The 25,981-nt window shown below is 39.5% G+C and overlaps 1 protein-coding gene across 4 annotated transcripts in view; it reads right to left on the bottom strand.

The window, feature by feature from the left end:
• LOC119523661 (ankyrin repeat domain-containing protein 26-like) overlaps window positions 1-25,455 on the bottom strand; it is a 52,838-nt gene extending 27,383 nt beyond the window's left edge. For 2 of the 4 annotated variants that reach the window (XR_005214648.1, XM_037822458.1), the window contains exons 1-5: window positions 25,131-25,455; window positions 23,694-23,736; window positions 23,058-23,129; window positions 22,733-22,906; window positions 21,781-21,887 (exon numbers count right to left, since the gene is read on the bottom strand). Coding sequence is in view for 3 of the 4 variants with exons in the window: in XM_037822458.1 (XP_037678386.1) it covers window positions 21,781-21,887; window positions 22,733-22,906; window positions 23,058-23,129; window positions 23,694-23,736; window positions 25,131-25,330 (596 nt within the window). In the remaining variant the exon portion in view is untranslated. Of the gene's footprint in view, window positions 1-6,475; window positions 6,754-21,780; window positions 21,888-22,732; window positions 22,907-23,057; window positions 23,130-23,693; window positions 23,737-25,130 lie in introns of those variants that run through there. The other 2 variants (XM_037822460.1, XM_037822461.1) reach the window with 2 other exon arrangements.
• Between the last annotated feature and the right edge of the window lie 526 nt (window positions 25,456-25,981).

Genomic DNA, 25,981 nt, shown 5'->3' with positions numbered 1-25,981 from the left:
GCCCTTAACTCCCAAGACCTTTTAAGATGCCACGTTACAAAGTAAAGAACCTTGCCATTTTCACACTGAATAGCCTATCATCTTCCTGTCTAAATAAATCCTAATTTCCCAAAAAGGCATTGGTTTGATCAAGCACAGAAGTAGGTCGGCTTTAATAATTGAAAGGATCAAACCTCTTTGACCTCAGTCAAACAAAAAAGGGAAGTAGCTTAAATCAGGAGGAAACAATAGCTTCCTTGGCAATTTAGGAAGCTCAGCACCACACAATTGTCATGAAGTTCTAGCAGACAGACCACGGATCTCGTGGTAATTGATGCCATTTCCCGAGACACAGCCTAACATATAATTTAGGCAGTAATCTCCCCTTAGCGAAAATTTGCCTTTTGGCATAGTGGACAAAGTTTAACTCTAGCTGCTGGAATGGGAGCACTCTATTAATGAGTCCCAGTTGGAAAGTCTAGCAATAAAATGTCTTGAATTTCCCACTTCACCTGCTACAGATGAGGTGGAGGGAGACACAAAGCGTGTTTGGGAACACAGTCAAACCTGCTAGAACAGATTGCTCCCCAAGAACCATCAGATAACCTCTTCTAAGGACTGTCATCCCATCAGCACACCACAGAGCACTCTCTGCTGAAGGATGTCACAACCACCTGGCCCATCCAAGCAGATCCCATTAGGAAACAATTTTTTAAGCCTCCAGTATATTTCCAACACCAAGGACCAAACGTTACTAAAAGAAAACATATGGTACAATAAAAACAGAACTGGAAAAAGTATCCCTGCCTGTTGGTCATAAAATCTGGTTCTTCTATTAACTGGGTCTTTGTTTCCTTGTCTGTGAAAGGGGACTGTTAACACCAAGCCTATAGAATTATCCCAAAAGTTAATTGTGGGGGTGGGGGTGGGGGCAGTATAGAAATAAGAGAGGAGATATTTATTTGTTTATACGGTCTCTTCCTGTAGTGATTACTTCATTCATTTATCATTCAACAGATATGGAGTGGGGATACAATTTTTAGCAAAATAAACTTAGTCTGTGTTATCAGGAAGCTTACAGTGTAATGCCAAGAGATGTTAATTTAAAAAAAAAAGAAATAAAAAGATAGAGGAAGGAAGGAAGGAATGAGGGAAAGGAGAGGGAGGGAAGAAAGGAAGAGGAGGAGAAGAAGGAAGGGAGGGAGGGAGGGAATCTATAAAATGATAGTAGCCACGAAGGAGCCAGTGTATGTATGGTACCAGAGAAATGGAACACTTCTTGAAATAAGTTACAAAAATAAGTCTCTAATAGAAGATAAGAAGTTGTAGATTTAAAAGATGAGTGTTGGAAAGCCAGAGAATTATCTGTGTTTCTGAATTTTCCTCCTCAAAGTACGGGTAACACTATTGAATTGCAAGTTGCTGTGAGGATGGAATCAGGCCATTTATAGGAAAGTGCCTGCCAGATCCCAACACTAATTAGCTCTCTTCTGTTTGTTGCTATGTCTAGTATTGCATATCTTTGTCCTTTCAGTAGGTTTTGGTAATAATCCAAGATCTGGACTTTGTGAGGGAGAGAAGCATGAGGAAATACTAAAGACTTTGGGTTGGGAAAGCAGCTGCAGTTGGAAAAGTGTGGAAAGTGAGATTAAAAATTAATGAGCCATTGATTGTTATGGGAAATGGAAACTTTTCTATTGCTTTAGGGTTTATTAGAGGGCACAGAAATTAGAGGGTTACTCAACTAAAGTTTGTTGACTGCTCCCCCTGGAAACAAAAGACCTGAACATTACAGAGCATGAGATCAGAGCTTCTTAGGAGTCTTTTTATGATCAACATAATATTAATATTAATTCTTTACAAAGTTCACCTGGAAATGAGTTTGTTCTTTTCAACCATTAAATATGGAAGAGGAAGGAAAAGATCATAAAGTCAAAGAAATAAGATTCCTGCATAATGTAGTGGAAGGAGTCCTGGGAAATAAGGAGACCATCACATATCCTGGAACCTTTTTATGTACCTGCCAAGATCACTATGAGTTGCGCCTGCCTTCCTGCCCTTGGCTGCTTACACATGGTGGAGAGCCAGATGTCCACTGTGGATACCAGCTCATCTTCTCAGGGCCAGGGCAAGGACTGGGCTCCAGCATGGCCACCATCTTGCCCACCACAGCAGAAGCTGCAGTGCTCTTGCTCCAGAGTCCACCTCAACTGATCCGAGGATGCTCTGGCTCACCACCCACTTCCAGATCTGAATGAAGTGCCAAACTCGTGGCTTGGGACTCCGGGATCACTAGAGGCTGCCTGGAAGCACCAGAAGCACAAGTGTTAGCCCCGTGTAGACTGAGTGCAGATGGGGGCAGTGAATGTCTCCCCCTTACTCTCCCTGCAGGCATTTCTAGGGGATTCCATTCTGCCTCCTCAGAGATGTCTAGTCTGCTTGAGAAACTTATTGTACAGCTGGGGTCAATTCTACAGTGCACCACATCTTGCTTCTTAGAGCTCACTTCCCCTAGAAAAGCATCAAAACACAAGCTCCACCTTCAGCTCCGTTTTCTGGGGACTCTGGGCACGAACATGCAGAATCACAGCCTAGGACGTGCGATTTAGATCATGCATCTCTCTAAAGTAGAAGGGAGCAAATTGGTGCTGGTAAGTGAGTTGCTGATTTAATCCTCCAAGCAGTGACCTCACAATTTGCAGAAGCCCCTCAGCCTCATCACAGCCTGAGCCGGGAGGCACAAGCCCTGCCCTGAGGAACAAAGCACCTGTATCCCAGGAGCTGCAGCTCCAGGGTCACCCGTGGCACATGTGGGCACATGGGAGGTGTGGATCTTAAGACTACAGGTGGTAGGGGGCAGTCCTAGCGTGGCCAGCCACCTTTCCCCAGGACCCACAGACATCCTGTGCTCAGAGCCAGGTGAGTCAATCTGGCGGGATAAAACACAATCGCCTAGTAAATAAGGGAACTGATGGGCTATTCCTTCCCTATAGTCCTGAGTATATGTAAATATTCACTGGGGACAGTCTGACTCTGGTGGGCATGTTTTAGGACATCCAGCTCATACCCTGGCAGGGACAGAGTGGGGTTCCTCTACTGGGGCAGCACCAAACACAAGACGGGCACCGTATGTAGAACATGTTCCTGGCTTGGCCTGGGAATGAGACAGTGAGACCCACTGGCCATGGGGAACATCGTCCACTAGTGAAGCTGACCATGCTCTGTCTCTTCTCCATGTGAGTAAAATGTCTTCCCACCAGAGCCTGTGTGAGTCGTGCCTTTGCTGGAGACCCCGACATCTGTGTTGGAGTTGGCAACATGTCTTTAGATGTCTCACCTTCTGACTGACACTACAAGACTGAAAATAGAAGCAGAGCATCAGGCTGGAGAAGAGAGAATTCACTGTGGGCAGTCACACATGCCTTGGAATCCGAGTTCCTGGATAGACACCCAGAGCTGACCCTAAGAGTTTGAGATGTTGGCCTTTGGAATAGTGGACACAGCGATGGCCTTCCATAATAAGGTGCACTGCCAGCTCTCCCTTTCTGTAGAACTGAGAGCAGGTAGGAGGGTCAGGGAAGCTGGGGTGCTGGAACAGATTGCTTATGTGAAAACCAGAGAATGTACCCCATGACTCCATCTCCTGGAAGGGCTCAGAGGACCCCTCCCGTGCCCACTTCACTCCTGCACTAAGGAATTCACAGGCGAGGAAGGGGCATATTTTAGAAGCTACATGGTGGTTATCTGCAGGCAGGGGTGACTCACTGTGGAAGGTGCAGCCACCGGACTGGATTCTCTAATATCTATATGGCTGATTCGATTCTGGGATGGCAGAGGAAGGCATCAGCACTTAGCCCTTAGAAGCAAAAGGGTCTAATTACTGTGATGGGTAACAAGGCCAGAAAAACAGCCCAGGTGCCTCAGCTCGGGGAGCTAAGGCTAATAGATCATGATGATTCTAGTGGCATTTCTTGACCCGTTTAATAAAAAGAAATTAGTTCTGGCACATAGAAAGCTGCCATTAAATGCACTGGTGGGAAACCACGGTCTCTTACCCAGTTTTCAGAGCTCAGTTAGCTCACAAATCTAGAGCTCACAGATTGACGGAGTGCCCACTCCCAACTGAAGGGAAAGACCCTGTCATGCTACTACAAGGCCAGAGAGAAAATATTTCTGCAAATTTTCTTCAAAGGCACCCATGCCCATTTGCCAGAACACTGGCAAGAATGTAATACCCAGAAATGTTTAGGAGTCTTAGATGTGGACTTTTGATCCAAATTCTTTCCATGGTGCATCCAATGTTTCTATGAGACTTGCTAGGTGATTCTCGCAGCCCCCAAGTGTACAACTGGGATGAATACTTAAAGGCAGGTCCCTCACATGGATTCTCTGACCTGTGGAGCAAGGATTGTTATGATGGGAAAAGCCAAGTGGAATCTCCAAAAGGGGCCAAGACCCTAAAGCAGAAGCAATAGTACGTCTCAGGAGAAATTGCGGACATTTGGTTCACCATTAAAGACTTGAAGGAAACTGGGACATGAGTGCTGTCACATCTTTGTTCGAGTCACTGGTCTGGTTTACACAAAATCCAGATGGGCTAGGAAAATGATTACAAACCACTGTACTTAATTGTGCAGTAGCACCAGCTGGAGCCACCACTCCAGAAGTGGTTCATTTACTGGAGTAGTCAAAATGGCATTTAGTGTATCACTGTTCCTTCTAGAGAGTCATCATCAGGGAGGATTGAAAGCATTTCAGCCAAAAATTTTGACTCTTCTCTCTCTGGCATCAAGTTCATCTTGACATTCTGTATAGCATCTCAATGGTCCACTCCCTTAGTGACATCAGGCTCCTATGCAGGAATGTGAGATCAACTCAATGAAGACTTCACATTGGTGAAGTTTGGCAGTCTGCGACCTGCCAGGATATCCAGAGGACAATTTGTTCTATCATGAACTTGCCACCTCTAACCAAGAGACACAGTGCTTGGTGAGATATGAAAGAGTAGAGAAAATTTAGGCTGTATGTGTGTTTCCACAACTGAAAAAAAAAAAAAAAGTCTAAATAGATGATTGAATGCCAAGGATGAACTTGGATGGGATTGGAGGATAGAGGACAGGTGGCTCAAAGGGACACAGTTGAGACATAAGGTAAAGGAAATATAGAATATAAACTTTGTATCATTGTTGAATCTCTTGTACTTCTTAGCTGCGCTTAATGGGATTGCATAAAAGAATGTTCTTGTTCATGGGAAGTGTATACGTGAATTATAGTGTATGTTCAAGGATGTGTGCAGCTAGCTCGCATATGTTCAGATGACAGAGCAATAGATGATGGATGATAGGGAGGGAAAGAAATAGTGATGTGACAGCATGTTAAAGTTGGTGGATTGAGCTTTCGGGGGAGGGGGGTCAGGGTATGATGGAATTCTGCGTATGGGGTTAGTATTGTTTTTGCAACTGTTCCTATAACTTTGAATTCATTTCAAAATAAAAAAAATAGAAGAAATAAAAAATAATAATTTAAAAAAGCCAAAAAAAAAAAGTCAGTTGGATTTGTTCATACGAGCTTTGCATAATCATTATTCTTGAACTATTGATGCAATGCCTTTGGCAACAGCCTCTAACACCACCTGAGTGTATACACTGGCTCCCTCATTTACCAGTTGGGTGGCCCCATGAGAATTACCCACTTTATGGAGCTGTAGGGCTTAAGGCAGTGGCTGGTATACCAGCTGTTGCTCCCATTCATTCATTCATTCAGCATTTATTAAATACTCTGTGCAGTTCACGGAGGATACACAAATGAGTAAGACCCTGCATCCCTCTGTGATATTCTCACACTTAAGTGGGGAAGATGGTTCTATAAATAACCCATACTGAAGTGTCATAACTGAGGACTATGTGAAGTTCCCTGGACTATAATGGAGAGAGAGCTATTAATTCTGCCTTGGAGACATGAGAGGAGGTGTTGCAGAAGAGGAGGTATTTAGGACGGACCTTAAAAGATCATCCTGACTTTGCTTTAATCCTCTCCCTCCATTCGCCTGCACAGGAAACCCTGATCAGATTTCTGCCAGCCCACCTGCTCAAGTAGCTTATATAGTCCATGGAGCGATTTAAAGTAGGATTCCGGCTCAGGTTATTTCATTGCCCTTGTCATCCAGTGAAGAAGAGAGGCTCACAAAAGAAATTCTAGGATCTGGTGTCTATCACGTGATCCTCTTTGAATTCCATTATCAATCAGTACATTCTCTACCATTCGAACCAAATAAATAGCTTGCACTTAGAGATTCTCTCCTTAATCCCTGATTTAATGTATCACTTGGAATGCTTTTCCTGAATCCTCACAGACAAGGGAAATTGTGCTCCAAAGAGGAAAGGAGGCCTTCTTTGGCCATTTTTTCTGAAAATCCTTTGAGCTAACAAATGTCAGGCTGAGCAATGAGTCAATACATTTATTTATTTTTTCTTTTGCAGCAGCAAACAGACTCCAAACATAACAAAACATAACATGACATAACAAGAAAAATACCTCCCAACTCTAAGACAGTGAATGCAAACACCTTCAGATTTACTGAGAGAATGTGTTTTTTGTTTGTTTGCTTTTAATGAAGAAAATAAGCCAGTCCATGGCCAACAGCTGGCTCGTGGGTAGTCGTGGGACAGGTGGGTTCTGAGTGCACTTCAGGTCTATTTCTGTCAAAGTAACAAGAACCTGTTCTTTGATTCTTCTTCATCCCCAACACTTCTATTTCAATGTTTGTTTTTCCCACTGAGAAAAGAAATTCATTATTGAAATAGTGGATAAAAGAATAGTCATAAAAGTTAGCTAAATAATGCATTTAAGTCAGGGAGAGTGGGAGGGAGATTTGTCAACGTTTAAAGAGAAATAGCACTGTGGATGGGGGGTGGGGAGGGAAATGTCTATACTGTCATCATTTTAAAGTCTTAAGTAGACCAGCTATTTTCTTTGTTAAGTAGAACTAATCAAGCAACCAAACAAGCAAACGTGCAATTGAAATTGTTACCATCTTGTCTTTTGAAGTGAGGAAGCATTAAGAAACTGGCTGTAATTACTCCTCAAGATCGTTTGTGTTTGTTTCCCCTAAAGCTATATAAACTCAAATTCATGGGTATTAATCATAGAATATTCATGCTAGAAGGCATTTTAGAAATAATTTTATCCAGGCTTCGCAGTTTACAGCAATTAAAGTAACTATAATTCATGGAGGTCCTGCCATTTGCCTAAGATTATACTGAAGGTTTTTTCATTCATTCAGCTAATATCTGCTTGGGGTTACCTCCAGGGCAGGCAAGGTGTGAGGTCTGTAACCACTGACTACAGTGGTTTTACTTTTTGTAGTTGTTATCTTACGTTAACTGAGTGATTTGTAACACAGCGGTAACCAAATGCTTGCCCCTCTTTACAGCCGTGATTTACAGCCTGTTTGTGTAGCTTCTTTCCATTCCTTTACTTGCTATTGTAGTTGTTTTCTTATGTTCACTGAGTGATCTATAAAACTGCTGTACCCAGAAGCTTGGCCTTCCTTTACACCCTCATTTACAGCCAGTTTCTGCTTGCCCCAGCTGGGTTTTGTCAGTTTTCACCGGCTTCTCTGACCTGCCCCTGCACACTCCCTATTGACTATTGTCAGACCCCAGAAAAAGAGTCTAACATATAGATCCAGGGGCCTTGCTGCTTATCTCATAGATAGCAGGTGCGCCATAAACTAAGGGTTGAAGGCTGTTTTAGAAATCCCAGTCACAGTGGTGCCTAGACCTCAGGGGGCGGACAAGGGAAGATTAAGAGTAGTGTGTTAAAACCCTAGTAACCAGTCAGTAGAAACTGATAAGCACTCACCCAGTCGAGGCCCAGAACACACTCAGCAGGACCCTTCCCCCCCAACACCCAACGTGGGTTTTTCCTTTAAAAAATGCTGCTCTCAGATAGAGGGCTGGAGCCATTTTTCCTTTCTTTATTTTCTGATGGCTCCCACCTGGTTTCTTCTCCTTTCTTCCTCTAATAAACCTTAAACTCTCTACTTAAACCATGACTCGTTGCGTTTGTGTGGATTCTTAAACGGCTCTGGACCTAACACTTGGTGCCGAAGACCTGGGACGGAGGTTTGACTGAGGTTTAAGTTTCCTGGCCCCTCGGGACAATGGGGCAGCCTCCCAGTCAACTCCATTCCCCGAACTACACAGCTGTTCAGGTTTCCATGCATTCAGTGGCTTGAGTCCATCAACTCCGACCACCTTGATGCGATGCCGGCTCACCCTCACGGCTTTCAAACATCTACAACTAATTCGGCCCTAGGTAGGTAAGTGATGTCTTTCTGCCCAGATCACCCCTCGGGAGTTTTGTTCGATGTCCTGTGGACATCCTGGCCCACCTGAGGGTGGCGCCTTGGCTCGCTTTAATGCGACACCTGGCTTCGTAAGCCTAGGAAACCTGAGCACTCAGTCAAAACTCTCCAACACTCCGTGAGTGTCTTTCCCCATTGCAGTAGTCAAAGTAACCCGGGGGATGCCTTGGGCGAAAGACTGCACACATTTCCTGACCCCCAATGACAAACCGGGGACGCCTGCTTTGTTGTTGTGACCAGGTCGTATGGGTCTGGGCTGTTAGTCTCACTTGAGCAATGTTTTGGGTGGTCTCTGTAAGCCTCTAAAGGAGCAGGGAGCCGTGGGTCCCCCCCACGGGTGATCTCCGTAAGCCTCTGAGGAGCGTAGCCCCAATTCGTGTCAGCCTCGTCCAGGGAAATTGTAAGCCTCTAAAGGAGCAGGAAACAGTGAATATCTCTCACGGGCGATCTCTGTAAGCCTCTGACGAGCAAAAGTTCCCTAACAAATCACAAGCCTGTCGAATTTCTTAGATAATCATAGGTAATATACAGTCATTTTTCAATAGCTCCAAAGATGAATTTCCTCCTAAATCTACCCCCTCAGATGTTTAAACTTCAATTAAAAGGGGAAGTAGAACCAATACAATTTGGCCACAGTATCCTTTAGAACAACAAAAACATTAGCCAGAAAATGGCACTTTCAATTGGCAAATTCTCGCTGAACTTAATAATTTTATTTGGCACAACAACAAGTGGTCTGTAGCTTTTAATCTTAAGCTTTCTAAACTGTTTGGTCCCGGCTATTCTTGGGCCACTCTGTCATCTCCTACCAAATCCTCCTCCTTCACAAAAAAATCCTTCTAAGTCTTCTGCTTTCCTCTCTATAAAAGTTAACCCTGAAAAGCCTTTAAGCAGCTTCTCTTCTTTAATCCTGCAAATCATCCCCCTTGTAACTCTTCTCTAACCCCTTCCACTCCCCTCCCCTCACCGTTAACCCCTTCCCCCACTTCTCGTCCCATCATCACTGTCCCCTTCTTACCTCACCCCACCCGCGTGCAGCATGCTCACTGCCCGTGTGCCCCTCCCCTGTCTCCCCCTCCAGCCCGCCTCTCCCGGGCAGGAGAGTGCAGCACAAACCCGAAGCCTGCACACCTGGCGTAACTGGAGGATAAATGAATAAGGCAAGAACTCCTTACTTACTGTCTGCTGCTGTTTTACTATCAACACACCTACCTCATCCCTAACAATGTTTAGCCTCTGATTTGCAAACACTAAATTTACATCCCAGTGAGCTGCTTCAATGTGTGAATGACCTCCTACTGTGTAGCTGCCCTAGCCTTAACTCCCTCCAACAAAAAGGATATAGTTTCCAAAAATAAAAAACAATTTTCTAAGCCACAAGTCACTTACTTAAAAATTTCCCTCTCCCCTAACAAAAAAAAACCTTATTTCTCTATTTAATGAGAGGTCAGGCAAGCCTAACTATTTAAAACCATGTTTTCAAATGCCCTAATCCATGTCTCATGGGCTGTGAAGCTCCCCTCAGATACCCAGAAATTTTTCCTAGAGTACTGGGACTCGGAAGTCCAGGTGAAAGTGCCCGCTTTAGGCGGGCGCCAAATGCATCTGAGTTGAGGTAGCTTTACGGTTGGGACTTTCCCTGTGCTTGGTAAGTGTGTAATTTTTTTGTTTATTGTGTTCACTTTGCTTTCTTTTGTTTCAATTAGTCTATTGTGTAGTAAGGCTAATTAAGTTAATCCAAGGGTCGTGCATGCAAACTCAGTGGGTTTGAACCCCACTAACCATAACCCCAGATTTTGTAGTTCTCCTTTTAAATTTTGTGCAGTTTGCACAGTTTGCATTTGTGTAAAAAACCAGTAACATTTAAACAGCTCCTACTCCTATGTTCTGTCTTTATAATTTCTTTTGCTGTTGTTCAGCCATGGGAAACTCTCAAAACGTGCCAGTTACATCTTCCCTAAAAACTATTCCTAATAATTGGCCTAAATTTAAAAAGTGTCATTAAAATTGTTATTAAGCTATAGCTGCAGCCAGCTGGCCTTTATATGTGGTATGGCTAGCTATAGCAAACTGTCTCAAGAAAAACAACGAAATCTATAAGTTAAAAGAAAAGTTACAGCTTAAAAAATATGTGCAGAACTTCCACCTGTGCTTTAATATCATAACTTCCAAAGCAATTAAAAAATATAATAATAATGTAATTGTGCTAGCCTATCAGTTTTTAAAATTAAGAAGTCAAAAAGAACCTAGTCAGAAGGGTCCTTGCAAAAACCTAAAATTACTGAAAGGACATCAAAAGTACAGAAAGCTGTAAAACGTTTGTAAAAACAATTATTTCTATGGTCAAAGTTAAAAAAAATAGTAAAAACTAGTAATAACACTGCTTAACAACAAAACCTCAAAACTTAAAGAAAAAAGTGGTTTTATAAAACAAAATAGCATTAAATATTTTAACCACCACCCAAAGCAGTAATATGCAATGTTGTGAGTATGTGCCTAATAATTCACAAAATATAAACATTCCTCACCATACTGCAAGCTCCTCATGTTAAGGTCTCCTGCTGTTTTTACTAAGAAAAAGTTTCCTTAAATTATTAGGGTGTTATTTCTTAAAAGGTTGTAGAAGTGTTTTTCTGAGTAATCAGTGTAGGATGCAAAAAGTCTCTTTTATCAAAATAACTTCTTGCACTTTATGTTAACATTATGTTTATTTAAATTCTTGTATTAGGCACTCTCTACTTTTAAATTATTGTCTGTCCCTATACTCTTATTTAAATGGGAGATTACTTAATGAAACCCAAACTGGCTAAATGATGACCTAATAAGGCTCAGGCCTTTTCCAATAGAAACCATAGGTTTAAAGTGTAACAAACAAACCTGTAACATGAGCACAAAGCCCCTTTAACAGCCTTGTTTAGCCAGTAAATAAAACTATGTTGACTCATTTTATATTAAACAAAACTTTGTAAATGTATAAAAATATTATTTGTTCTCTAAGTTATCCATGCCTCAAATAAATGTATCCATCAATTACTTAATAATCACTGTAATAAACCTGAAATATATAAAGAAAACTTAATATCTTGTAAGCACAAAGCAAAAGCTTTAACCCATATCCTCTTAATATGTCCCAAACCTACCAAGGAAGCTACCTTAAAGCACATAAAAAGGTGGGCATAAAAAGCAGCCATAAAATGGCAAACAGCAAAACCCTCTCAAATACTCTAATTTAATAATTGTTATACAAGATTATAAAGCTTATTCGTAACTGCAACCTTGTTCAGTAATACAGTAATCAACATATTCATAGAGCCAATATGCTATAAAAAATTTAACAAAACTAAAAAAAGAAAATATTTCATGAATTTCAAAATTCATGCCAAGTTAAATCATTGTGTGCATTTTTTTAAGAGAAACAATGTAACACCTATACATTCCATTAATCCTTGCCAAAAATTGTTTATTAGTATTTCAAGATGCATTAACTGAAGTGTTTTAATTATTTAGCAGTATTCTAACAAGTTTAAACCTATATTTTTTATTAAAATGTTATAGAATGTTTTCCTCAATAATCAATGTAAAAGGCAAAATGATTAAATTCATGTAATATGTTATAAGTTGCGGAAGAAACATTTAGACAATGTTATAAGAATTAAAAACTTCTAACCTTCTTTTGGTTACTGATGTGCATAACATCAAACAACAATGTAGTACTGCTAGTTATAATTTCAGTTATTTTTAAAGTGTTATCTGTCACAAAAACAGCCAAATTTCCTTGTAAGTTACATTGTTTTACTCTAATGCTTCTCTGAAAGTGCTTGCAGTTAGCTACGAGTCAAAGCTTCATCTTCAACAACAAAAAAACACTTTTAAAAAGAAGCAAGGCAAGTATATAAATTATGTTCTACCCATTATCTAACATAACCCTACTAAAAATGTAAAGAAAAATTAGACCTCTATTTTAATTAAAGTGCTTGCATGTTTAAACCAAGCTCCTAGTACTGTGCCTGCATGCTCTCTCCCCATCAAAGTTATTGGTAAGACCCATTTCCGTGGTCCCTAAAGCTATAAGGGTGTCAACCATATCACATGAACGTGCTCCAGAAGTAAATGGACACATGCTGTTACTGAAAACACCTTTTATTACAGACACCTTTGCCTCTGCCTGCCAGAAAAGACTCAGTCACTTAAGCTTTTTGGTGAACATAGCCTCCAGACTAGCTCTGCTGCATGGTGCCAGAGGGTGCTGTGAAACAGCCCAATGGAACCCTGAAGCCCACCGTCCTGCTTCCCAGAGGACCAACGATGCTGCACTACAACTGTACAAAGAAGATACCTCCTGGAGCTGCAATTGCCAGTGTGATGTGGTTAAAACCTAAAAACATAATTAACACTAAGGCCTGCTCTTATGAGGGGACAGCATGTATGGTATTATAAACTTAACACCCAATGCAGCTCAGGAAAAACTTAAACATTCATTAGTATTCAGTGCTACACATATATACCAAATAAATATAACACTGTCTCTTCAATATTAAATCATATGCAAAATAATGTTAAAATTATAGTAAACTAAATGCATTTTCTAAGTGGTTAATGAATTTACCATAAAATAGAAAATGGCCCTTATTACCATAGTTTGTGTTCTGCTTGTCACTTGTTTGTCTTAATTGTTGCCTGTATTATATCTTTAAGTTTGTCCAGAGCATCTTCCAAATTAATATAAAAACCTATTAACCCTTGCTCAGCAAAAAGCAGTTACAAGAAAAAACCTCCACCCACCTCCCCCTTTATAGAAGATGCTCACAAGATACCGTTTCTTAAAAATAAGAAAATGTCTCATAAAAAGGAGAGATTTAATTGCTGAGTAAGTCTGAGTAAGTAAGCAATATTCAATTTTTCTTTCATTCTTTTCTATGCAATATTCAATAAAACTTTCTCTCAATTTTTCTTTCATTCTTCTCCATGCCTCTACAAGCTATTCTACTCCCCCTTATGAGGCCAGTAATTATCCTTATATTAATTTTTCTTTTTGCTCCTTGTCTCTTACAATGTCTAATTAAATTTATCAGTAGGTCAATAGCAGCCGTGACTAACCAGCAAAACTCCAAAAACATACTCCTGCTATAACGAGAAATTGAAAATCTGCTCCTGCCGCAGCAAAGGCCTCACTACCAGCCAGTTCCAGCAGAAAATATCCAAACATCAATCTAATAATGCTAAAACTTAGTTCAAAGCAACTCTGCCCCAACTCCGTCCGAACCCAGCCGGAAGTAGCTAAGAGATGAGCGCGACGTCCCTTTCCCCTACAAAGGTTGCTTCGAGCTAAGTTAAAGCATTAACCCAAAATTCTACCCAAACCCGTACCAATTTTTTTTTTATTAAAAATAAAAGGCTGGAATGTCAGACCCCAGAAAAAGAGTCTTAACATGTAGAAGGAATGTCTGATCCAGGGGCCCTGCTGCTTATCTCATAGATAGCAGGTGTGCCATAAACTAAGGGTTGAAGGCTGTTTTAGAAATCCCAGTCACAGTGGTGCCTAGACCTCAGGGGGCGGACAAGGGAAGATTAAGAGTAGTGTGTTAAAACCCTAGTAACCAGTCAGTAGAAACTGATAAGCACTCACCCAGTCGAGGCCCAGAACACACTCAGCAGGACCCTTCCCCCCCAACACCCAACGTGGGTTTTTCCTTTAAAAAATGCTGCTCTCAGATAGAGGGCTGGAGCCATTTTTCCTTTCTTTATTTTCTGATGGCTCCCACCTGGTTTCTTCTCCTTTCTTCCTCTAATAAACCTTAAACTCTCTACTTAAACCATGACTCGTTGGATTCTTAAACAGCTCTGGACCTAACAACTATAACTGAAACATAGTCAATCTGTGCCAACTTAAATGATGTCACTGTCTCCACTTCTCTTTGTTTAAATCCCATAAAAACCCTAAACTCATTAAAATTTGGGGGAGACACATTTGTGCCAGGGCAAGGGGCTCCTGTCTCCATGCTCATCAACCTTGCATTAAAGCTCTTTCTTTTCTCAAAATCCCGATGTCTTGGCCTTGACTTCTCTGTACATTGGGCAGCAAGCCCTTGCTCAGTGACAGAGTGACACCAAAATGCATAAGTCTTGGACTCCAATTACTGGAGTTTTACAGTTGAGTAAGGGAGAGACACATGTAAAAACAAGTAATTACAGTCAGTGCAATACATTAAAGAAAAGGATAATAAATAGGAACAGTGGTGCGGCAGGCTCAGGAATGTTGAGAAAGTGATGTTTGAGTTGATTTTTGAAGAAATAATGGAGGTTTATCAAATGGAGCAGTCTATATGGTGTCTCTGTGCATATTACAAAAAGTTGCCCCATCTGGACAGCAAGAACATGGCGTCTTGAGCTGAATTACTGTCCCTGATAACCTTCTTATCTCAGATTGTGCAAAACACAGTGGTCCCAGCTGTACTCAGTGGCATTGTTTGAAATTTATTTGTGTTCATGTGCATTTGTATGTGTGTTTTGGGTTGAGTCACTCTAAGCAAGAGAATTAGCTTATGCAAAGGCTTGAAGGTTCAGAAAAAAGCCTGAGTTTGGAAACAATGAATAAATCAGTATTATTACATCATCATGAAGATAGAGTAAGAGAAGAAGGCAAGAGTTAGATGATGGACAAGAGCCTGGAGAAACATGTTCAGGTACTCCTTGGATTTTGTAGAGTGAACTGTGCTGCTCAAAAAGAGTACAGTGTTCCCAGGAATCTAAGAGTGTGCCAGTTGGTACATGAGACCACATTCTGTACTCTTCTGGAATGCCAATGATTCTCTGCATGAGAAGGGGACAAGTCCAAAATGTTTATTTGATAATAGTATATATAATGTATGTCCTGCAATTATCCCTGTTCCATAACCCAACCATCACTGAGAAAAAGAGAGAGAGTAACATTATCTCTACTAGGCATTCACTGATATATATCTATAAATATGACTAATCTCCTTAAGGGGGATTTTCTTGAATTATTTCTTAAATATTTCTTTCTATCGTCTCTTTTCTCTTTTAAGACCTACTGTTACTCAACTGTTGAACTTTCAAGACAGGGCCTATCATTTTCTTATGCTTCCGCTTCTATTTCTTTTTCTTTTACTTTTTTGCTCTTCTTCCTGGAAGATTTCCCCATTTTCCTTTCCCAGATTTCTTCTGAGCTTGTATAGATACATAAAGCCCAGAGATCTTTGCTTCTTTTCCTTGGAGCGCTCCTTTTGGGAGTACTCTATTCACTGGTTATGGATTCACAGTCTTCTGTTATCTCTGAGGATATTAATTACACATCTTTTGAATTTTTGAGGTTTACTTCCCTCTGGTTAGTTTCTGTGTCCTTCGATTGGTTTTTGTTTTGCCTTGTTTGACTTTGTGATTTGTTTTGGTCGCTATTTTGCATTGCGGGTTCTTTGTTGAGGTGTCTCATGATCCATGGCTGTCTGCTTATAGGAGAAAGTAGGGTCTCAGATCATTTGAGACCCTGATCTCATGAAGTACGATGAGTTTATTCTGGGCTTCACAGTGGGATTATCTGGCTGGGTCATTTCCTCAGGAAACTGATATCCATATAGTCATACAATTTCTCTTGTCTGGACAGATTCCCCACACAAGTATCCTACACTGCTTGTTTGGAAGGGGACAAGCCTGGTTTTTAAAAAGTGATAAAAATAATAAAACATTAATGAAGAAAATTTGGAAACTACAAAAAATAAAATAATGTATACCATGTATAACTCCATCACTATTTTATTTCCTTTTATTTGTATATAAATATTTATAAAATTTTACTCATGCTTTTTACATTTTTGTTTCCTGCTTTATGACTTAACATTATGTAATTAACAATTTCATATGATGTCAAAATCACTTAAAATGATTGTATTCAATGCCTATTACTCCCTGATACAGATACGCTAGAGTTTATTTCATTACCATCTACTTTTGAACATATAAGTTATTTCCAACTTTTAATTGCTAATAACATTTTGATGAATATCAGTTCACTAATTCAACTAATAGGCCTTAACTATTAAATAAAATCTGGGACACATCTCCAGTTATTTAGGGTAAATTCATAGAAGTATATTTATTGTGTCAAAAGATATGAATATTTCTTAGGACATGTGTTAGGTGAGGCCAGTTTACCATCTCAAGAGATTATACCTTTATTCATAACCACTAGCCCTAAGAGAGTGTAGCCAGCTGGCACTACTTTTTGGTTTCTCTTAGCATGGAAAACTTTTTTGCAGCTGTGCCTCAGGGCTGGCGATTCATCAATGGAGTATGAGGTAATTGGGCATTTGAAATAACAATGGATTTCAATCTTCTGTTAAATATCTGATAAGTGTTAATCAGATGAAATCTGTGGTTTCAAGGGTGCAGCTGGTTCTCTTTCTTAATCACCACAGAACAGTGTTGTGCTACCCTGGCCAAGTTGGTGTTGATGGAATTTTCCATATATTGGTTTAGAGTAAGGCTTCTCAGCCTTGGCAAGCTTGACATTTTGGGCCCAGTAATTCTTTGTTTGCAGGGTGGTGGTGGGGTGTCCTGTGCATTGTAGGATGGTTAGCAGCATCCATGCTACACCAATGGCACTCCCCAGGTGTGATAAAAATGTCTCTAGACATTGCAGAATATTCCCTGGGGGGCAAAGCCATTCCCTGTTGAGGACCACTGACTTCAAGTAAGGTGAAGAGTCCTCATTGATCTTATTGGAGAAATGATGTGTTAAAACAAACTAACCACTGTTGTACTAATAGTCAGAGGTCTTTTTCTAAATCAAGGTTGTTTCCAAATGTCTGCTTTGCAAAATGGAGACTCTGCCTATTTTGTATTTGAGGTGTATGTGTCTGTGTGTCTGTGTGTGTATACATACATGGATGGGTGGAAATATCTCTTCTTCTGTAGACATCGTGTTGAGGAAATGGTGCTAGGCCATGAGAATTACTCCAGCTATTCAAGTCCCAAAAGGGGCACTTGGGAGAGGCATTGGGTGTAACTGGACTTGTGTGTATTGGGTATTCCAAGCTATTGTCCGCCAGGTTGTCACCAGGAGGTAGCTCATTTCTTTGTGAAAACACAGGCCAGCCACCTCAAACTGGCTGCCTGGGGAGGGAGCAAAAGTGGATACCCCAACCCCTCATGCTCCAGAACAATCAGCTCTACCACCAGGAAAAATTACAGTGGGGGCTGTCTTTTCTTTCTTTATTCTTCTTTCAGTTCTTTCAATTACTCCCTTCCTCCTCCTCCTCCTGTTTCTTCTTTTGTTTCTGCTGCTTCTCTTGCTGAAGTTGCTCCCCTCTCTCCCTCCCTCCCTCTCTCTCTCTCTCTCTCTCTCTCTCTCTCTCTCTCTCACACACACACACACACACACACACATTTTCCCAGTTACCAAGAGATCTTCTAGTTCTTCTCTTTCAAGGAAAGAAAAGCAATTTGATAACCTCCTTAGCAGTGATATCTTGGTGACTAAAGCATTACCTTCTCCAGGTAGTATTTGAAACAGGTACCCCAGGGCAATTCTTAGCAAAGCTTAGGTTAATCCAAGCAACTCCTTATGGTGCAGTCTCCAGGCATTTGTCAAGTAAAGAGAACCAAAGCCTGGGCTTTTAGGCTGCTGCGATTGAACTGGCACGTGTGGATGGGTGGCACTGTTTTGGAGTAATTGACATCATCTCACTTTGGTTACAATGTAGAAATACTTATTTGTTTCCTATGTGAAGGGAATTAGGTCTATTTTGGATTTGAATTTCCTTTCCCCAATTATGTTGAGTATAAATATGTGCCTGTCATTCGCAGAAATGGAAGCAGAGTTTCTGTGTGTTCATACATTCAAATTAATGAATAATAGCATGATCATTCAACAATGATGCATTTCTTTATATAAGCAATTCACTCATGCATCTTATAGGATTTAATACTGCCTACATGTATTCTCATTGTGGAAGAACAGATTTTGTGCTTGGTCATGTTCGGGACAGATTTTGCCCAATAGTCTCTTTCCCCCTGAGGAGTTGTCTAAAGAGTTTGGGTGCTAGAGAGTTAATGTCGTCATTCTGGCTCAGCCACCTCTACCAAAATAGACCTGCAGAGCAGGTGGTTCCTTCCCAGTAAAGATGTCATTTCTACCCAAACTGATCTACAGATCAACACAATTCCAATCAAAATTCCAAAAACTTTTCAGACTTGGAAAAGCTAGTTATTAAATTTATTTGGAAGGGAATGGGGCCTCAAATTGCCAAAAACATTCAAAAAAAAAAAGAACCATGTAGGAGGACTTACACTTCCAGACTTTAAAGCCTACTATAAAGCCACAGTAGTCAAAACAGCATGGTACTGGCACAAAGATAGACATATAAATCAATGCAATCAAATCAAGAGTTCAGAAATAGACCCCCAGATCTATGGTTGACTGATTTTTGATACGGCCCCCAAATCCACTGAACTGGGACACAACAGTCTCTTCAACAAATCAGCTGGGAGAACTGGATAGCCATATCCAAAAGAATGAAAGAGGACTCATACCTCACACCCTATTCAAAAATTAACTCAAAATGGATCAAAGATCTCAATATAAGAGACAGCACCATAAAACTCTTAACAGATAACGTAGGGAAACATCTTCAAGACGTAGTATTGGGAGGTTACTTAGATCTTACACCCAAAGCATAAGCAACAAAAAATAGATAAATGGGAACTCCTCAAAACCAAAAATCTTCTGTACCTCAAAGGAATTTGTGAAAAAAGTAAAGAGGCAGCCAATGCAATGAGAGAAAATATTTGGAAACCATATATCTGATAAGAGACTGATATCCAGCATATATAAGGAAACCCTACAACTCAACGACAATAGTACAAACAGCCCAATTATAAAATGGGCAAAAGATATGAAAAGACATTTCTCTGAAGAGGAAATACAAACAGCTATAAAACACATGAGAAAACATTCATCTTCACTAGCGGCTAGGGAAATGCAAATCAAAACTATAATGAGATACCGTTTCATACCAACAAGAATGGCTACTATTAAACAAACAGGAAACTACAGATGCTGGAAAGGATGTGGAGAAATTGGAACTCTTATTCATTGCTGGTGGGAATGTATAATGGTACAGCCACTGTGGAAGACAGTTTGGTGGTTCCTCAGAAAACTAGATATCGAGTTACCCTACGATTCAGCAATTTCACTTCTCAGTATATACCCAGATCTGAAAGCAGTCACAAGAACAGACATTTGTACACCAATATTCATAGTGGCACTGTTCACAATTTCCCAAGGTGGAAGCAACCCAAGTGTCCTTCATCAGATGAGTGGATAAACAAAATGTGGTATATACATATGATGGAATATTATGCAGCAGTAAGAAGGAATGAGGTCCTGAAACATATGACAACATGATGAACCCTGAAGACATAATACTGAGTGAAATAAGTCAGACACAAAAGGAGAGATATTGTATGTTAACACTAATGTGAACTCCCTGAACAATGTAAAATCAGTGTCTTATAATGTAGAATATAGGGGACCTATACATAGAAGCTAGTGAAGGGGGAATGATAACCTAGTATGTACAGACATGTTAATAACAGTGAACTTAAATGTATGGGAATGGACAGGGGTGATGATTGTTCATTATTGAGACTGTAAGTATTCAGTGCCACATGGAAGGCAAACATGATTGAAAGGGTTTGTTTAAAGGTATGTATCCCGCAAGTGCTTGCATGATCTACTTCTAAGGTATGACACGGGTACAAAGAGTTAACAACAGAATGGTATATGGGAAAAACTACATATTGCACATTATAGACTATATATGAATAGTATAAGCTATCTTTAATAGGAATACCTTACCAGTACCATAGTAATACCAGGGTTAAATAACCAGGGGCTGATAAGAGCTTTGGGGTATTTTGGGTTATGATAATTGTTTAAAAATTTGACAGTGACAATGACTGTACAACTAAGTAAAGATAATGTGAGACATTGATTGTTTATCTTGGACAGAATATATGTTACATGAAATTAGGAACCCCCTACTTAATAAGTCAAGCTCCTGATCTAAAGGCTTACTCTAGTGAAACTAATGGCTGTAAAGAGGACGCTAAGCCTACCTATAATTATGCCTAGGAGTCACCTCCAGAGAACCTCTTTGCTTTTCAGATATGGCCTTTCTCTCTCTAAGCCCAATTCTGCAAATAAATTCATTAACCTACCCCCTTTGTAGGACATGACTCCCAGGGGAGTGAATCTCCTTGGCGACATGGGACATGACTCCTAGGAATGAGTCAGGCCCTGCCATTGAGGGATTGATAATGCTTTTTTGACCAAAAGGGGGATAAAAAGTAACAAAATAAGGTTTCAGTGGCTAAGAGATTTCAAATAGAGTCAAGAGGCTATCTTGGAGGTTACTCTTATGCAAGTTCCAGGTAGATATTCCAAATGCCCACAGTATGCCAAGCCCTAATCAACAGTAGTCCAAAAATACTCGAGAATACCTAGATCCCTATCTGAGACTCTATAAAAGTTTCACTAAGTTTACTTTTCAGAACTTGAATCCCCCAGACTGTTCCTATACCAGATAAATCCTAAAACCCCAGAGGCAATAGCCTCTCCAAGAACATCAACCAGATGCATGCCCCTTCCCCATAATGTTGACACCCCTTTTTAATATGAACAGGCTATGCTGGTCACTGCACAGATATCCCTGAAGACTGAGATGGTAATCAACTGACAAGACAGGTTTTAACAAAGGATTACGAATACTGAATCTTTATATAATTTTTTTTTTTTAGTTTCTAGGGTACTAGAATAGCTAGAAGGAAATAACTGACATGGTGGAACTGTAACATATAAGATGCTTTGAACTTTGCTCTATAGCAACTTGTTAAACTATACTTTGAAAGTTATCACATTTCTGTATTTACATTATATTTCACAATAAGGGAATAACTGAAAGGGTGGAATAGTAAACCATAACATTCTTTGAAATTTTCTCTATAACTACTTGTTAAATCGTACTTTGAAAGTTATCATCTTTCTGTATATGTGTTATACTTCACAATAAAAAACATTAAAAAAAGAAATTCAGTATTGCATCATAAAGTAAAATAAAAATTAGAGTCTGTAATTTACAAAATCATTACTATGAGATCATATGACAAAAAAATCAAATTATAAATCACAAACATCAACCAATATCATAAAGGAATATGAAATCCTGCTGCATCCTGGATTTCATGTTGCCCCATCAGAAAAACTACTTTTCTACTATCTGATTTGTGTTGATATTTTTCACCATATAAAAATAATCATGTTAGTCCTTTTCTTATTAATTCAATCTCTCTGACATGAGTGGTTCTTACCACTCTAGAACACCACTGAGGTATAAAAAAAGAAAGAACTACTGTACCTTTTTGCCTTATCAACTGCATGTATATTTGCTTCTTTCTTTACTAAAAATTCCACCATTTGCTGTTTGTTTTCATGTACAGCAAATAAAAGTGGTGTGAAGTCATCCTGAAAATTAGTAAAAACAATTTATAATTTACAAAATTACCTATTTTCTCAAGTGAATTTAAAACCTTAAAAAAGATCACTTCAGTTTTGTCTCACATTTGCATGGCCAATTCCCTTTATAATTTGGAGATTTGGCCAAAAAAGGAAAGAGTAAGTAATAGAGTACATAACAAAAACTGGATTTAATTTTCCTGGGTAGCAGTGGAACAGAGCCTAGTAAACTCAAACTGTACCTTAATTTCATTGTGCATAAAATCCTTTCCTCCCAGCTTCCCATCAAGACATTCGAGATTTGAGAGCAGAGGTTAGACTCTTATCTAAGTGGCTATTTCTGCCAGAATAGGATGTCAATTAATTATTTGTTTTTCTGTCTCATTGCCCAATTCACTCAATTTGATTTCCTCACAGACTGCCTAAAACTGATCTCTAGGCAAGTTTACAACTCACCCTTTTCCAAACTGAGAATTATCATCCACGGAATTGAAGAGCACCTTGCCTAAACATAAAAACTGAAAAAAAAAGTCTTCTCTTGATATTTTCCCTCAATTACTAAATTTCCAAATTGATCTGAATATTTCTGATTGTTCTCTCCTTTTTCTTTTCCTTTTTTTCTCTTTTAAATTAAGCCTTGGTCACTGAAAGATAAATCACTTTTATGTAAACATTTTTTATAAAACAGGAACTGTCAGAAGCAGCAAGAATTCTATTTATTGTAAAATGCTTTTGTCTAGTTTATTTTAATAAAGCCTGTTTCCAAACCAAATATGTAAAATAGACCCTACTTACGTCAAGATGAAAATAAATTTATTTCAAATATTTTGTAAATGAAGCTAGTAGATCTCTACCTTGTTTCTTGCCTCAATATTTGCATTGTATGAAAGCAGTTTGGCTGCTATTGGTATATGCTGAGCACAGACAGCATAGTGGAGAGCCGTGTTGCCACTGGCATCCATAATATCTGGGTCAGCACCATGTTGTAGCAGAATGGTTGCACATTCCTCTTCCTTGCATTGTACAGCCTGTCAGTATTAGAAGGAGAAACAGACTTCAGATTCTAGGAATTAAGAATAAACAGTCCAAATATTTCACCGATTAGTTATACAAATCTGTTTTTATCCTAAGTATTTAAGTCAAATCCATCTCATGCTGAAACAGTTGGCCACTACATACCTTCATCAGAGCTGTCCTATGTTCACCTTCATAGAGGTTCAGCTGGCACTTTCTCTCTACCAGGAGAGTTACCACTTCTTTTTTTTTTTTTTTTTATTAAATTCAGTTTTATTGAAATACATTCACACACCATACAATCATCCATGATATACAATCCACTGTCCACAGTATGATAACATAGTTATGCGTTCGTCACCACAATCTATCTCTGAACATTTTCCTTACATCAGAAAGAACCAGGACAAGAATAAAAAATAAAAGTGAAAAAAAACACCCAAATCATCCCCCCATCCCACCCCATTTGTCCTTTAGTTTTTATCCCCATTCCTCCACTCATCCATACACTAGATAAAGGGGGTGTGATCCACAAGGTCTTCACAATCACACTGTCACCCCTTGTAATCTACATTATTGTATAATTGTCTTCAGGAGTCCAGACTGCTAGGTTGGAGTTTGGTAGTTTCAGCTATTTACTTAAAGCTATTCCAATACATTAAAGCCTAAGAGATGTTATCTATATAGTGCATAAGAATGTCCACCAGAGTGACCTCTCGACTCCATTTGGAATCTCTCAGCCACTGAAACCATTTTGTCTCATTTTGCATCCCCCTTTTGGTCAAGAAGATAGAGAGTTACCACTTCTGCATGGCCATTGGCACAGGCCAGATGCAGAGCGGTCCTATAAAAGGGAGAGGACTTTTTAGGAACTTATAGTCACTATCTCAAGATATACAATTATTAGTGTATTTGTAAACATTAAAGAGCATGTTACTCCTGTGCCTTCAAAACAAAGACTTATTTTCTTCTGAAGTTTAATATTTGTTAGCACATATTACTTACTACATTAATGAAAGAGCATGGCTTTTGGATTCAGCCCAACTTGGGTTGGAATCCTATTTCAACTCTGTGACTTATTAGCTATCAGCCTTTCTGTGCTTCCACTTCCTTATCAGTAAAATGGGGAGAAAAATAGTAGCTATCTCACAGGACACCAGTGTGATGCTTAAATCAGAATCTATACAAAGTCTTTATAACAGGTCCTGGCAGAAAAAACAGCTCAATAAATGTTAGCTAAAATTATTATTCCTACTGAACAATGATAACATTTCAACTAAGTAAAATGATACAATTATACTTATTTTGCAGGTATGTATTAAGAATTAGAGAAAAAGCGTATTTCCGTGATTCAAAGATGCTCATTTTCTCACATTTTAATAGCTCTGACATTGGAATGCAACTTAACATTGATGATGTCTTACAACCGTAGTTAGCTGCATTTTAAAAAATTTCTTATTGATACATGAAACAATGGGACATCTTCATTGGGACATCTCACAATTCACAGTGCCTTACATTAAGAGAAATATGGTACATACAACAGGTTTACTGAAGTTCAAGTCATTTGGTTGGCATTTGAATAAAGTTTAGTTCTTAAAAGTGTTATGGGGAAAGAGGGCTGAAATAAAACAACAAAAGGAATTAAAAGGATAAAGTAATTGTTACTTTGGTTTTCAAGAAACTTTAACTCAGCCAAAGGAAACTCAGAATTTAAATGATTAGGTATAGCTCATTTTATTCAATATTTAGAAGTATACAATGTATGTAAGTCATGTATTTCCAAAGATTAATATTAATATTTAATGTTATAAATTTTTAGAAGGCAATTAAAGTATTTCTCTGTACTTATAAAATTTTAGCTGTCCTTATGAAAATAAAAAAATAAAAAGTAGAAAATATAATTGATTATTCCTATTGCAAAAGTATTGCTTTAATTTATAAAGTTTTCTTTTTACAATTTCCTACTTTCAGAAATGCTTTTGCATGAAGGGAGAGAGGAAAAACTTCAATTCACATTAAGTCTTAATACTTCAATTTTAAATTTCTCAACTTGCTCAGACTAGGCAGGTAAACTTGAAGTTTTTAAGGACAAAAAGATCCTAATAGAAAAATGTGTCTGCTGTATAACAGGTGTTGAGGCTATGTTTGATGAAAAAAACAGATGCAAGAATGGCTCAAATAATAGATAAATACAGTTGGAGAGTACAATATTTTTAAAGAAAACTTTATAATCACCTGTTCTTTTTGTCCTTGTCATTCACGCCATTTTTTCCGAGCAACAGGATCTGCTGCACTTTGGCCACTTTGCCGCGACTGGCGGCCCTGTGGATCTTGCCAAGGTCCTGGTCCCGGAGGAGGTACCCCCACCCGCCGGCCCTGCCGGAGCTCAGGGACGGATGGCTCTTCCTCCTCCCGAAGCCGAAAATCCTCTTCATCACTGAGGCACCGGCTCCGGAGACACCTTAGCTGTCCCTCGGCTCTTCGCTGTCCCCCGAGCCCAGAACCAGCGCTAGAGGGGAACCCGCCCAATCTCCGTCACACAGACACACAGGGAGCATCAACGCCTCTTGGCCCAGAATAACTGTAGCCAAGCGGTTGGCTAAACGGAAGTGCGCATGCGCGCGTGCCCCTCAGGAGCCGGCGCCCGTGCGCATGCCGATGTTTGCCGTGAGGCTGCCCTTAGCTCCGGTTTGTGTGTCCTGAGCCCCCCCCCCCCCCCGGCTTTGTAATTTCCCAGTGGTCAGGGTTTCTTGCTGCTGACGTTCGTGAGGATAGGATTGTTGTTATCTTATTATTAACAAATTGGGTGCTTGTATTTCTGTGTGACAGAGAACATATACTCAGAATTATTTCTTCTTTTTTAAGTTTTTAAGTTTAGGTTAATATTCCTTATGACCTAACCTATGGTCCTTTTGCTGACACTTGTAGAAACAGAAAGCATTCTCTACTTTTAAGGACTTACGGCTTCATTTATATCTGTTAACCAACATTATCATGTGGCTGATATTTGCAACATTTTCACTTATTTATTTCTGTCAGCTTGTTCTATCAAAAACTGGGAAGCTTGTTAAACTTTTCCCAAACAA

This window comes from Choloepus didactylus, chromosome X, assembly GCF_015220235.1.
Source record: "Choloepus didactylus isolate mChoDid1 chromosome X, mChoDid1.pri, whole genome shotgun sequence".
NCBI lineage: Eukaryota > Metazoa > Chordata > Mammalia > Pilosa > Megalonychidae > Choloepus > Choloepus didactylus.
This window is presented reverse-complemented; position numbering and strand designations above follow the sequence as displayed.